This window comes from Salmo trutta, chromosome 19 (genome assembly GCF_901001165.1).
Source record: "Salmo trutta chromosome 19, fSalTru1.1, whole genome shotgun sequence".
NCBI lineage: Eukaryota > Metazoa > Chordata > Actinopteri > Salmoniformes > Salmonidae > Salmo > Salmo trutta.
In genome coordinates, this window is record NC_042975.1 from 2,326,856 (window position 1) to 2,340,630 (window position 13,775).

The 13,775-nt window shown below is 45.7% G+C and overlaps 1 protein-coding gene across 1 annotated transcript in view; it reads left to right on the plus strand.

Moving 5' to 3' along the window:
* The first annotated feature begins 545 nt into the window (after nucleotides 1–545).
* The window catches only part of LOC115153810 (hormonally up-regulated neu tumor-associated kinase homolog A-like), a 33,459-nt gene continuing 20,229 nt past the window's right edge, over nucleotides 546–13,775 (plus strand). Inside the window, exon 1 of the mRNA XM_029699405.1 lies at nucleotides 546–1,467. Coding sequence (XP_029555265.1) covers nucleotides 1,150–1,467 — 318 coding nt within the window. The 5' untranslated portion in view covers nucleotides 546–1,149. The remainder of the gene's footprint in view (nucleotides 1,468–13,775) is intronic.

Sequence of the window (13,775 nt, forward strand, 5' to 3'; positions counted from 1 at the left end):
GCTCATTTGGGTTATTGGTACGCGGAGACTCTCCGTGTTATTTTGGTAACGGAGCTGATCGTGTGGAACGGAGAGTCACAGCCCTTTAACGGTTCAACATCATAAATCAAAACATTTCTTTGTTCCTAAAAAAAAAAAAAAAAAGAACATGCAAAAAGCACCCCTATATTAACTTAGACATAACACATCATTTACGTTTAGACTATTCATGGTTACCAACACAGCCTAGTCTACACTACAAGGTTATCTATATTCAAGACCGGACTCCCTTGGAGGAGGGGAGGGAAAGGGGGGGTGTCTCTCGCCAAACAGCAAGACAAATCAATAGGCTCATTAATCACGATGCATATTCTTTCGCTACCAGGAGTCACCTTCCAATCAGGGAAGAGAGAGAGCCAGGTGATACCATCCCCATAGCCAGTCTCCAGAAGAGTTGGACCAGTCTTTGTTTGAGAGAGAGAGAGAGAGAGAGAGAGAGAGAGAGAGAGAGAGAGAGAGAGAGCACTTTGAGTTGAGAGGTGTGGAGGGGGGTCTCACGTCTGCTCCCGCCGCCGCGTCTGATAGGATTACAGCTCAACCCGGTTACCGAGTCAAGGAGCGTTTTTCTCACAAACATGTAACGCCCATCCAGTGAACCGGGAAAGTCGCATCAAACCCTACAGCGTTCTTCACTCTCAAATGCAAAAACCGCTTCACCGGGAAGGAGCGCTCAGCTCCACAAAACACCGAGAGAGACAAGTTTATTAATGAACAACACAAGGATATTTACACTCCTTTTTAAACACATTTATGACAACTTTTGGAAATATTTAGATATTTATTTCTCAGTCAAGAAGCCTATTTTGATTTTGTATTTTTCTTTATGAGACCGTTTAAGTGTTAGAAAACGTTTGGACGCGTCAAGCTCTTGGAAACTACGCACAAGTGCATGTTAACGCGTTGGTTGAACAGGTGGCTCGGAATCCGGTTAAATTGGTCTATTTACATTCAACGGGGACAACGGACAGGACAGGCAGACGGGACTTTCCTCACATACCGTACTGGCCAGATTTAGAGCGCAGGGGACACAACGAGGACGGACAGTTGGAAACGACTCCAAAAGGGTGAAAATAAACCTTGCTTTTGTAAGTTTGACAGTTCGGAGTTTTTATGCCAGCCGTTGACGTTGACATGGTTGTCGATAGTCCCCGGTTACACGGGGGTAAAGCCCCGGCCTCTACACCGGAGAACGTTGTCCCGGGGGGTAAAGCCCCGGCCTCTACACCGGAGAACGTTGTCCCGGGGGGTAAAGCCCCGGCCTCTACACCGGAGAACGTTGTCCCGGTTCCTCTAGGCAGTCCTGCTGCGGATATCCTCCGTAACTTTTACCACACTAAGCGGGTGGGAAACTACTTGATTGGGAGGAAACTTGGAGAGGGCTCCTTCGCTAAAGTCCGAGAGGGACTTCACGCCATGACTGGAGAGAAGGTAGGGCTAGTTCACAGTTGGCAAACTTATTTGTGAAGTTTTTACTGATGCATGAATAGTTTTTTTTTCACATTTTCCATGCATGTGGAATGATTATTTTCAGCAAGCGACAAAAAACACTTTGGATTTTTTGTTAGGTGATGTGATGATTTATTCCTCATTTTGACAACTTTGGTAACTGGATTACAATACTATTAAACACTTAGACACTTCACATTACAATACTATTAACACTTAGACACTTCACATTACAATACTATTAAACACTTAGACACTTCACATTACAATACTATTAACACTTAGACTCTTCACATTACAATACTATTAAACACTTAGACAGTTCACATTACAATACTATTAACACTTAGACATTTCACATTACAATACTATTACACACTTAGACTCTTCACATTACAATACTATTACACACTTAGACACTTCACATATAAATACTATTAAACACTTAGACACTTCACATTACAATACTATTAAACACTTAGACACTTCATATATAAATACTATTAAACACTTAGTAGACACTTCACATATAAATAGACACTTCACATTACAATACTATTAAACACTTAGACACTTCACATTACAATACTATTAAACACTTAGACACTTCACATTACAATACTATTAAACACTTAGACAGTTCACATTACAATACTATTAACACTTAGACATTTCACATTACAATACTATTAAACACTTAGACACTTCACATTACAATACTATTAAACACTTAGACACTTCACATTACAATACTATTAAACACTTAGACACTTCACATTACAATACTATTAAACACTTAGACACTTCACATATAAATACTATTACACACTTAGTAGACACTTCACATTACAATACTATTAAACACTTAGACACTTCACATTACAATACTATTAAACACTTAGACACTTCACATTACAATACTATTAACACTTAGACACTTCACATTACAATACTATTAACACTTAGACACTTCACATTACAATACTATTAACACTTAGACACTTCACATTACAATACTATTAAACACTTAGACACTTCACATATAAATACTATTAAACACTTAGTAGACACTGCACATATAAATAGACACTTCACATATAAATAGACACTTCACATTACAATGTGATGTTATTGTTATTTTCCAATTATATCACTTGAGTTCACTTTAGTTTAGGTCTAATATACAATGACTGATAACCTTAATATTCTTAATGTTATCATCGCTGTTTAATCTGAGCCTTTAATAACACAGTTTAATGTTATCATCACTGTTTAATCTGAGATGTTAATAACCCATTTTAATGTTATCATCACTGTTTAATCTGAGCTGTTAATAACCCATCTTAATGTTATCATCGCTGCTTAATCTGAGATGTTACCCATTTTAATGTTATCATCGCTGTTTAATCTGAGCTGTTAATAACCCATTTTAATGTTATCATCGCTGTTTAATCTGAGATGTTAATATCCCATTTTAATATTTCATTATGAATGAGCTAGTATAGTGCCAGGTTGTGGATGGCCAACCAACACAGTGAGGCACACACACACACACACACACACACACACACACACACACACACACACACACACACACACACACACACACACACACACACACACACACACACACACACACACACTCTCCTGCCCAAAACCCAGCTTGACTATTGTCAATATTTACTGCAGTGTGTGTTCTGTACCATGTGGTGGGTAGTGGCTGTGCTGTGATGAGGTTTCCTCAGTAGCTTTGCTCAAACATACAGACTGTTCTGCTGTCTAGTAGTGATCTCACCTCACCTCCACTGTATGTCTCTGTGTGTGTGTTTGTATCTCTCTCTCTCTCTCTGTGTGTCTCTCTCTGTGTCTCTCTTTCTCTCTCTCTCTGTGTGTGTCTCTCTCTCTGTGTCTCTCAATTTAAGGGCTTTATTGGCATAGGACACATATGTTAACATCGCCAAAGCAAGTGAAGTAGGTAATGAACAAAAGTGAAATAAACAATAAAAATTAAACAGTAAACATTACACTCACAGAAGTTCCAAAATAATAAAGACATTTCAAACGTTTAAAATGTCATATTATGTCTATATACACTGTAGTAACGATGTGCAAATAGTTAAAGTACAAAAGGGAAAATAAATAAACATAAATATGGGTTGTATTTACAATGGTGTTTGTTCTTCACTGGTTGCCCTTTTCTTGTGGCAACAGGTCACACATCTTCCTGCTGTGATGGAGCACTGTGGTATTTCACCCAGTAGATATGGGAGTTTATCAAAATGTGGATTTGTTTTTTGAATTCTTTGTGGATCTGTGTAATCTGAGGGAAATATGTGTCTCTAATATGGTCATACATTGGGCAGGAGGTTAGGAAGTGCAGCTCAGTTTCCACCTCATTTTGTGGGCAGTGTGCACATAGCCTGTCTTCTCTTGGGACCCAGGTCGGCCTACAGTGGTCTTTCTCAATAGCAAGGCTATGCTCAATGAGTCTGTACATAGTCAAAGCTTTCCTTAAGTTTGGGTCAGTCACAGTGGTCAGGTATTCTGCCACTGTGTCTCTCTGTTTAGGGACAAATAGCAATCTAGTTTACTCTCTTTTTTGTTAATTCTTTCCAATGTGTCAAGTAATTATCTTTCATTTTCTCATGATTTGGTTGGGTCTAATTGTGTTGCTGTCCTGGGGCTCTGTGGGGTCTGTCTGTGAACAGAGCCCCAGGACCAGCTTGCTTAGGGGACTCTTCTCCAGGTGTATCTCTCTGTAGGTGATGGCTTTGTTTTGGAAGGTTTGGGAATCACTTTGTTTTAGGTGGTTGTAGAATTTAACGTCTCTTTTCTGGATTTTGATAATTAGCGGGTATCGACCTAATTCTGCTCTGCATGTTTTACGTTGTACATGGAGGATATTTTTGCAGAATTCTGCATGCAGAGTCTCAATTTGGTGTTTGTCCCATTTTGTGAATTCATGGTTGGTGAGCGGACCCCAGACCTCACAACCATAAAGGGCAATGGGTTCTATAACTGATTCAAGTATTTTTAGCCAGATCCTAATTGGGATGTCGAATTTTATGTTCCATATTAGATTTGATAGGGAAGCTGAGAGGTCAAATATACTGTTTAGGTTTTCCACTGCCAAGTTTACACCTTCACTATTACAGTGGAACGTTTTGTCCAGGAAGTTGTCTGAAATGGATTGAATTTGTTGTAGGGCTGGGCGGTATACCGTATTTTATGATAAACCGGTATTGATGCAGGGACCAGTTTGGGTTTTTACTTTACCTTCTATACCGGCATTTGAATGTTTGGTTTGTTAAATATGATACGCCATGTGTAATGTCCATTTTTATAATTTACTTCGCTACTTGAGGCATCTCTCTCCGTTCTTTCTCTCCGTGCCACTTTCCACACAGACCTATTCACGCCCCACGTCACTCAAGGACATTTGATGTTCCTCAACCAGGAGACACTTGCGTTCAGTCTGCATGGAACAATGTTGACGACAACGAGGCTGTTTTCACTTTGCTTCTTAATATAAATCCACTAGCGTTCTATAATGACACTATTAGTTTCTGTTTCTTATATCAGCAAAACAGCTAGTTTGTCTTTTCTTAACAAGTTGCCCTTAATCTTGTGATACGCTAATTGTTAGCCGCTAACGCTAATAGCTAGCTAGTTAATAAATGTACTGAGTCAGAGCAAACGTAGCTAGCTAAAACAGCCTGATAATACCAGTGATGGTGTAGACCTAAAATCAGCATGTTGTTTGTGCAACAGTATCTTCTAAATCAAAGAGGAATATGCAAAACAAGAATATGTTAGCTACATGAAGTAGCTAAGAGAAAACATTCAATGTAGCCAAAGCTTATAGGGTCCCCTAGGAAACACTTATCAACACTTTAGTTCCTACCCTGTCACAATAACTCCTTCCTGACATTTTAATTCACTGCCATCGCAAACAATACTGTATTCAAAGTGCCCACTATTATATTACAACTATATAATTAGACTAGTCATTCTATTTACATGATTCCAACAGTTTTACTCCAATTCGCAAGTCAAATCACAATTGCAATATTTGTTTAAAAATAAGTCCTAGATTATTTGCCCATATCGTGCAGCCCTACGTGGCAGTGTGGAAATTATCTCAATTGAGCAGTGGTGTAAAGTACTTAAGTAAAAATACTTTCAAGTACTTAAGTAAAAATACTTTCAAGTACTACTTAAGTTTTTTTGTTTGTTGGTATCTGTACTTTAATTGACTATTTTTTTTTTGACAACTTTTACTTCACTACATTCCTAAAGAAAATACTGTACTTTCTACTCCTTACATTTTAATAGGAAAATTCACACACTTATCAAGAGAACATCCCTGGTCCTCTCTACTGCCTCTGATCTGGAGGACTCACTAAACAGAGAACATCCCTGGTCCTCTCTACTGCCTCTGATCTGGAGGACTCACTAAACAGAGAACATCCCTGGTCATCTCTACTGCCTCTGATCTGGAGGACTCACTAAACAGAGAACATCCCTGGTCATCCCTACTGCCTCTGATCTGGAGGACTCACTAAACAGAGAACATCCCTGGTCATCCCTACTGCCTCTGATCTGGAGGACTCACTAAACAGAGAACATGCCTGGTCATCTCTACTGCCTCTGATCTGGAGGACTCACTAAACAGAGAACATCCCTGGTCATCACTACTGCCTCTGATCTGGAGGACTCACTAAACAGAGAACATCCCTAGTCATCCCTACTGCCTCTGATCTGGAGGACTCACTAAACAGAGAACATCCCTGGTCATCCCTACTGCCTCTGATCTGGAGGACTCACTAAACAGAGAACATCCCTGGTCATCCCTACTGCCTCTGATCTGGAGGACTCACTAAACAGAGAACATCCCTGGTCATCCCTACTGCCTCTGATCTGGTGGACTCACTAAACAGAGAACATCCCTGGTCATCCCTACTGCCTCTGATCTGGAGGACTCACTAAACAGAGAACATCCCTGGTCATCCCTACTGCCTCTGATCTGGAGGACTCACTAAACAGAGAACATCCCTGGTCATCCCTACTGCCTCTGATCTGGAGGACTCACTAAACAGAGAACATCCCTGGTCATCCCTACTGCCTCTGATCTGGAGGACTCACTAAACAGAGAACATCCCTGGTCATCCCTACTGCCTCTGATCTGGTGGACTCACTAAACAGAGAACATCCCTGGTCATCCCTACTGCCTCTGATCTGGAGGACTCACTAAACAGAGAACATCCCTGGTCATCCCTACTGCCTCTGATCTGGAGGACTCACTAAACAGAGAACATCCCTGGTCATCCCTACTGCCTCTGATCTGGAGGACTCACTAAACAGAGAACATCCCTGGTCATCTCTACTGCCTCTGATCTGGAGGACTCACTAAACAGAGAACATCCCTGGTCATCCCTACTGCCTCTGATCTGGAGGACTCACTAAACAGAGAACATCCCTGGTCATCCCTACTGCCTCTGATCTGGAGGACTCACTAAACAGAGAACATGCCTGGTCATCTCTACTGCCTCTGATCTGGAGGACTCACTAAACAGAGAACATCCCTGGTCATCACTACTGCCTCTGATCTGGAGGACTCACTAAACAGAGAACATCCCTGGTCATCCCTACTGCCTCTGATCTGGAGGACTCACTAAACAGAGAACATCCCTGGTCATCCCTACTGCCTCTGATCTGGAGGACTCACTAAACAGAGAACATCCCTGGTCATCCCTACTGCCTCTGATCTGGAGGACTCACTAAACAGAGAACATCCCTGGTCATCCCTACTGCCTCTGATCTGGTGGACTCACTAAACAGAGAACATCCCTGGTCATCCCTACTGCCTCTGATCTGGAGGACTCACTAAACAGAGAACATCCCTGGTCATCCCTACTGCCTCTGATCTGGAGGACTCACTAAACAGAGAACATCCCTGGTCATCCCTACTGCCTCTGATCTGGAGGACTCACTAAACAGAGAACATCCCTGGTCATCCCTACTGCCTCTGATCTGGAGGACTCACTAAACAGAGAACATCCCTGGTCATCCCTACTGCCTCTGATCTGGTGGACTCACTAAACAGAGAACATCCCTGGTCATCCCTACTGCCTCTGATCTGGAGGACTCACTAAACAGAGAACATCCCTGGTCATCCCTACTGCCTCTGATCTGGAGGACTCACTAAACAGAGAACATCCCTGGTCATCCCTACTGCCTCTGATCTGGAGGACTCACTAAACAGAGAACATCCCTGGTCATCCCTACTGCCTCTGATCTGGAGGACTCACTAAACAGAGAACATCCCTGGTCATCCCTACAGTTTCTGATCTGGAGGACTCACTAAACAGAGAACATCCCTGGTCATCCCTACTGCCTCTGATCTGGAGGACTCACTAAACAGAGAACATCCCTGGTCATCCCTACTGCCTCTGATCTGGAGGACTCACTAAACAGAGAACATCCCTGGTCATCCCTACTGCCTCTGATCTGGTGGACTCACTAAACAGAGAACATCCCTGGTCATCCCTACTGCCTCTGATCTGGAGGACTCACTAAACAGAGAACATCCCTGGTCATCCCTACTGCCTCTGATCTGGAGGACTCACTAAACAGAGAACATCCCTGGTCATCCCTACTGCCTCTGATCTGGTGGACTCACTAAACAGAGAACATCCCTGGTCATCCCTACTGCCTCTGATCTGGAGGACTCACTAAACAGAGAACATCCCTGGTCATCCCTACTGCCTCTGATCTGGAGGACTCACTAAACAGAGAACATCCCTGGTCATCCCTACTGCCTCTGATCTGGAGGACTCACTAAACAGAGAACATCCCTGGTCATCCCTACTGCCTCTGATCTGGAGGACTCACTAAACAGAGAACATCCCTGGTCATCCCTACTGCCTCTGATCTGGTGGACTCACTAAACAGAGAACATCCCTGGTCATCCCTACTGCCTCTGATCTGGAGGACTCACTAAACAGAGAACATCCCTGGTCATCCCTACTGCCTCTGATCTGGAGGACTCACTAAACAGAGAACATCCCTGGTCATCCCTACTGCCTCTGATCTGGAGGACTCACTAAACAGAGAACATCCCTGGTCATCCCTACTGCCTCTGATCTGGAGGACTCACTAAACAGAGAACATCCCTGGTCATCCCTACAGTTTCTGATCTGGAGGACTCACTAAACAGAGAACATCCCTGGTCATCCCTACTGCCTCTGATCTGGAGGACTCACTAAACAGAGAACATCCCTGGTCATCCCTACTGCCTCTGATCTGGAGGACTCACTAAACAGAGAACATCCCTGGTCATCCCTACTGCCTCTGATCTGGTGGACTCACTAAACAGAGAACATCCCTGGTCATCCCTACTGCCTCTGATCTGGAGGACTCACTAAACAGAGAACATCCCTGGTCATCACTACTGCCTCTGATCTGGAGGACTCACTAAACAGAGAACATCCCTGGTCATCCCTACTGCCTCTGATCTGGAGGACTCACTAAACAGAGAACATCCCTGGTCATCCCTACTGCCTCTGATCTGGAGGACTCACTAAACAGAGAACATCCCTGGTCATCCCTACAGTTTCTGATCTGGAGGACTCACTAAACAGAGAACATCCCTGGTCATCCCTACTGCCTCTGATCTGGAGGACTCACTAAACAGAGAACATCCCTGGTCATCCCTACTGCCTCTGATCTGGAGGACTCACTAAACAGAGAACATCCCTGGTCATCCCTACTGCCTCTGATCTGGAGGACTCACTAAACAGAGAACATCCCTGGTCATCCCTACTGCCTCTGATCTGGAGGACTCACTAAACAGAGAACATCCCTGGTCATCCCTACTGTCTCTGATCTGGAGGACTCACTAAACAGAGAACATCCCTGGTCATCCCTACTGCCTCTGATCTGGAGGACTCACTAAACAGAGAACATCCCTGGTCATCCCTACAGTTTCTGATCTGGAGGACTCACTAAACAGAGAACATCCCTGGTCATCCCTACTGCCTCTGATCTGGAGGACTCACTAAACAGAGAACATCCCTGGTCATCCCTACTGCCTCTGATCTGGAGGACTCACTAAACAGAGAACATCCCTGGTCATCCCTACTGCCTCTGATCTGGTGGACTCACTAAACAGAGAACATCCCTGGTCATCCCTACTGCCTCTGATCTGGAGGACTCACTAAACAGAGAACATCCCTGGTCATCCCTACTGCCTCTGATCTGGAGGACTCACTAAACAGAGAACATCCCTGGTCATCCCTACTGCCTCTGATCTGGAGGACTCACTAAACAGAGAACATCCCTGGTCATCCCTACTGCCTCTGATCTGGAGGACTCACTAAACAGAGAACATCCCTGGTCATCCCTACAGTTTCTGATCTGGTGGACTCACTAAACAGAGAACATCCCTGGTCATCCCTACTGCCTCTGATCTGGAGGACTCACTAAACAGAGAACATCCCTGGTCATCCCTACTGCCTCTGATCTGGAGGACTCACTAAACAGAGAACATCCCTGGTCATCCCTACTGCCTCTGATCTGGTGGACTCACTAAACAGAGAACATCCCTGGTCATCCCTACTGCCTCTGATCTGGAGGACTCACTAAACAGAGAACATCCCTGGTCCTCTCTACTGCCTCTGATCTGGAGGACTCACTAAACAGAGAACATCCCTGGTCATCCCTACAGTTTCTGATCTGGAGGACTCACTAAAGACAAATGCTTAATTTGTAAATGATGTCTGAGTGTTGGAGTGTGCCCCTGGTTATCTATAAATAAATAAATAATAAAACGGTGCTGTCTGGTTTGCTTAATATAAGGACTTTGAAATGATTTATACTTTTACTTTTGATACTTCAGTATATTTAAAACCCAAATACTTTTTGACTTTTACTCAAGTAGTATTTTACTGACTTTCACTTTTACTGGGTACTTTTCCACCGCTGTCAGTTGAGTGCAGGAAATGATCAAATATCTGAAATTAGTTTTGGTTGAAGTTGAATTGAACAGTATTTAACCAATCAGAATGGAGAAAGACTCATTGAAATCCTGGGACCCTGGGATCTCTCACTACCCATAAAGCACCCTGGGATCTCTCACTACCCATAAAGCACCCTGGGATCTCTCACTACCCATAAAGCACCCTGGGATCACTCACTACTGCACCCTGAGATCACTCACTACTGCACCCTGGGATCACTCACTACTCATAAAGCCCCTGGGATCACTCACTACTCATAAAGCACCCTGGGATCACTCACTACTCATAAAGCCCCCTGAGATCACTCACTACTGCACCCTGAGATCACTCACTACTCATAAAGCACCCTGGGATCACTCACTACTCATAAAGCACCCTGGGATCACTCACTACTGCACCCTGGGATCACTCACTACCCATAAAGCACCCTGGGATCACTCACTACCCATAAAGCACCCTGGGATCACTCACTACCCATAAAGCACCCTGGGATCACTCACTACTCATAAAGCACCCTGGGTCTCTCACTACCCATAAAGCACCCTGGGTCTCTCACTACCCATAAAGCACCCTGGGATCTCTCACTACCCATAAAGCACCCTGGGATCACTCACTACTCATAAAGCACCCTGGGTCTCTCACTACCCATAAAGCACCCTGGGATCACTCACTACTCATAAAGCACCCCTGAAATCACTCACTACCCATAAAGCACCCTGGGTCTCTCACTACCCATAAAGCACCCTGGGATCACTCACTACCCATAAAGCACCCTGGGATCACTCACTACCCATAAAGCACCCTGGGATCACTCACTATCCATAAAGCCCCCTGGGATCACTCACTACCCATAAAACAACCTGGGATCACTCACTACTCATAAAGCACCCTGGGATCACTCACTACCCATAAAGCACCCTGGGATCACTCACTACCCATAAAGCACCCTGGGATCACTCACTACTCATGAAGCACCCTGGGATCACTCACTACTCATAAAGCAAACGTAGAACTTTTATTATTAAAAAAACGAAAAAAATACTGTCATACCATCCAATTTAAAAAATAAAATACTGCGATATAATATTTTTGCCATAATGCCCAGCCCTAATTTGTTGCTGCCTTATTGTTTTTTGGTCGGTTTCCACACTACTTTCCTTCCATCTATAGCATTTCTTAATGTTACTCAGTTCCTTTGGCTTTGATGCCTTGTGATTGAGTATTGCTCTGTTCCAGTAGACTGTGATTTTGCTGTGATCTGATAGGGGTGTCAGTGGACTGACTGTGAACCCTCTGAGAGACTCTGGGTTGAGGTCAGTGATAAAGTAGTCTACAGTACTACTGCCAAGAGATGAGCTATAGGTGAACCTACCATAGGAGGCCCCTCGAAGCCTACCATTGACTATGTACATACCCAGCATGTGACAGAGCTATAGGTGTACCTACCGTAGGAGTCCCCTCGAAGCCTGCCATTGACTATGTACAGACCCAGCGTGCGACAGAGCTGCAGGAGTTGTGACCTGTTTTTGTTTGTCACGACGGTGACGGATGGTGGCGCCCCTCCTCGGCCGGGCGGGGCTCGGCGGTCGTCGTCGCCGAACTACTAGCTGCCATCGATCCCTGTTTTGTTTCACTTTCGTTTGGTTAGGTCTAGGTAGGCACGCACCTGTTTTGGGTTAGTCATTAGAAAGGGGGGGTTATTTAGGTTAGCGTAGGATGTATGGTTTTTGTACGTGATTGTGTTTCTCTGTTTGCTTCGCTTGGCGACACTCTGATTTAGTATTTTGCAGTAGTGCGTGTGTTTGCACCAACAGTGTTTTGTCCCCCGTGTTTGGGGCACCTTGTTTTGTTGTGCGCTTTGATCGCTGTTTTGGGAAGGCTTGTGTTTTTGCCGTTGTGCTTATTAAAGCCACTACCCTGTATCGCAGCTTCCTGCATTTGATTCCTCACCCACTACACCCAAGCTTGACAGAAATCACGTACCCTAACGTAATGGAGTCAGCAGGAGCTTCAGCGCCAGCCATGTCCATGGAGGAAACCGTGGATCAACACTCTACCCTGCTCCACCGGCTGGGTAACGCCATGGATCAGGTGTTGGCGCGCCTGGAGAGCTGGGACCGACGCGCTCTCGGCCCCCCGAACGCGGCAGTCCAACAGCCTGCGCCCCCCCCAGCACCCACAGCTCCCAGTACCAGTGGGGTGAAACTCGCCCCCCCCAGGGAGTACGATGGAACGGCCGCTGGGTGTAAGGGCTTCTTACTCCAGTTGGAGTTATACCTGGAGACCGTTCGTCCCCCTCCCTCGGGGGAGGAGAGCGTCAGCGTCCTCGTCTCCTGTCTCACGGGTAAGGCCCTGGAATGGGCAAACGCCGTGTGGGACAGTCCGGACTCAGCCAGGGACAACTACCCAGAGTTCACCCGCCGCTTTCGGGCAGTATTCGATCATCCCCCGGAGGGGAGAGCGGCGGGTGAGCGGCTGTTTCACCTGAGGCAGGAGACGAGGAGCGCGCAGGATTTCGCTCTCGAGTTCCGGACCCTGGCCGCGGGAGCAGGGTGGAATGAGAGGGCCCTTATAGACCACTACCGTTGTAGTTTGAGGGAGGACGTCCGCCGGGAATTAGCCTGTCGGGACACGACTCACACACTGGACCAACTGGTGGATCTGTCCATCCGACTGGACAATCTGCTGGCCGCCCGCGGACGTCCGACCCGGGCCCTGCTCATTCCACCCTCCAGCCCTCCTGCTCCCACGCCTATGGAGATAGGGGGGGCAGCAGCCAGGAAGACTGGAGGGGGGGGAAACTCCTGCACCTCATGTGGTCGCAGAGGGCACACTGTGGACCGGTGCTGGGGAGACTCCCCTAGGAGTCCAGACGGCAGGCAGAGCGCTCCTTTGACACCTCAGGTGAGTCAGCACCAGCCTCACCCAGAGCCCCCTGTACGTCACATGTATGTGTCAGTGTCTTTCCCTTGTTTCTCCCCTCACTCCCGGTTTAAGGCGCTAGTCGATTCAGGCGCAGCAGGGAGTTTTATGGACCGTGGGGTCGCGGCTAAGTTAGGGATTCCCCTGGTCCAGTTGGACCAACCCTTCCCCATACACGCCCTAGACAGTCGACCACTAGGGTCGGGGCTGGTCAGGGAGGTCACTGTACCTCTGGTCATGGTAATGCGGGGGGGTCATGAGGAGCGGATTAGTCTTTTCCTCATCGATTCCCCAGCGTTTCCAGTGGTTCTAGGGATTCCCTGGCTAGCCACTCACAACCCTAAGATT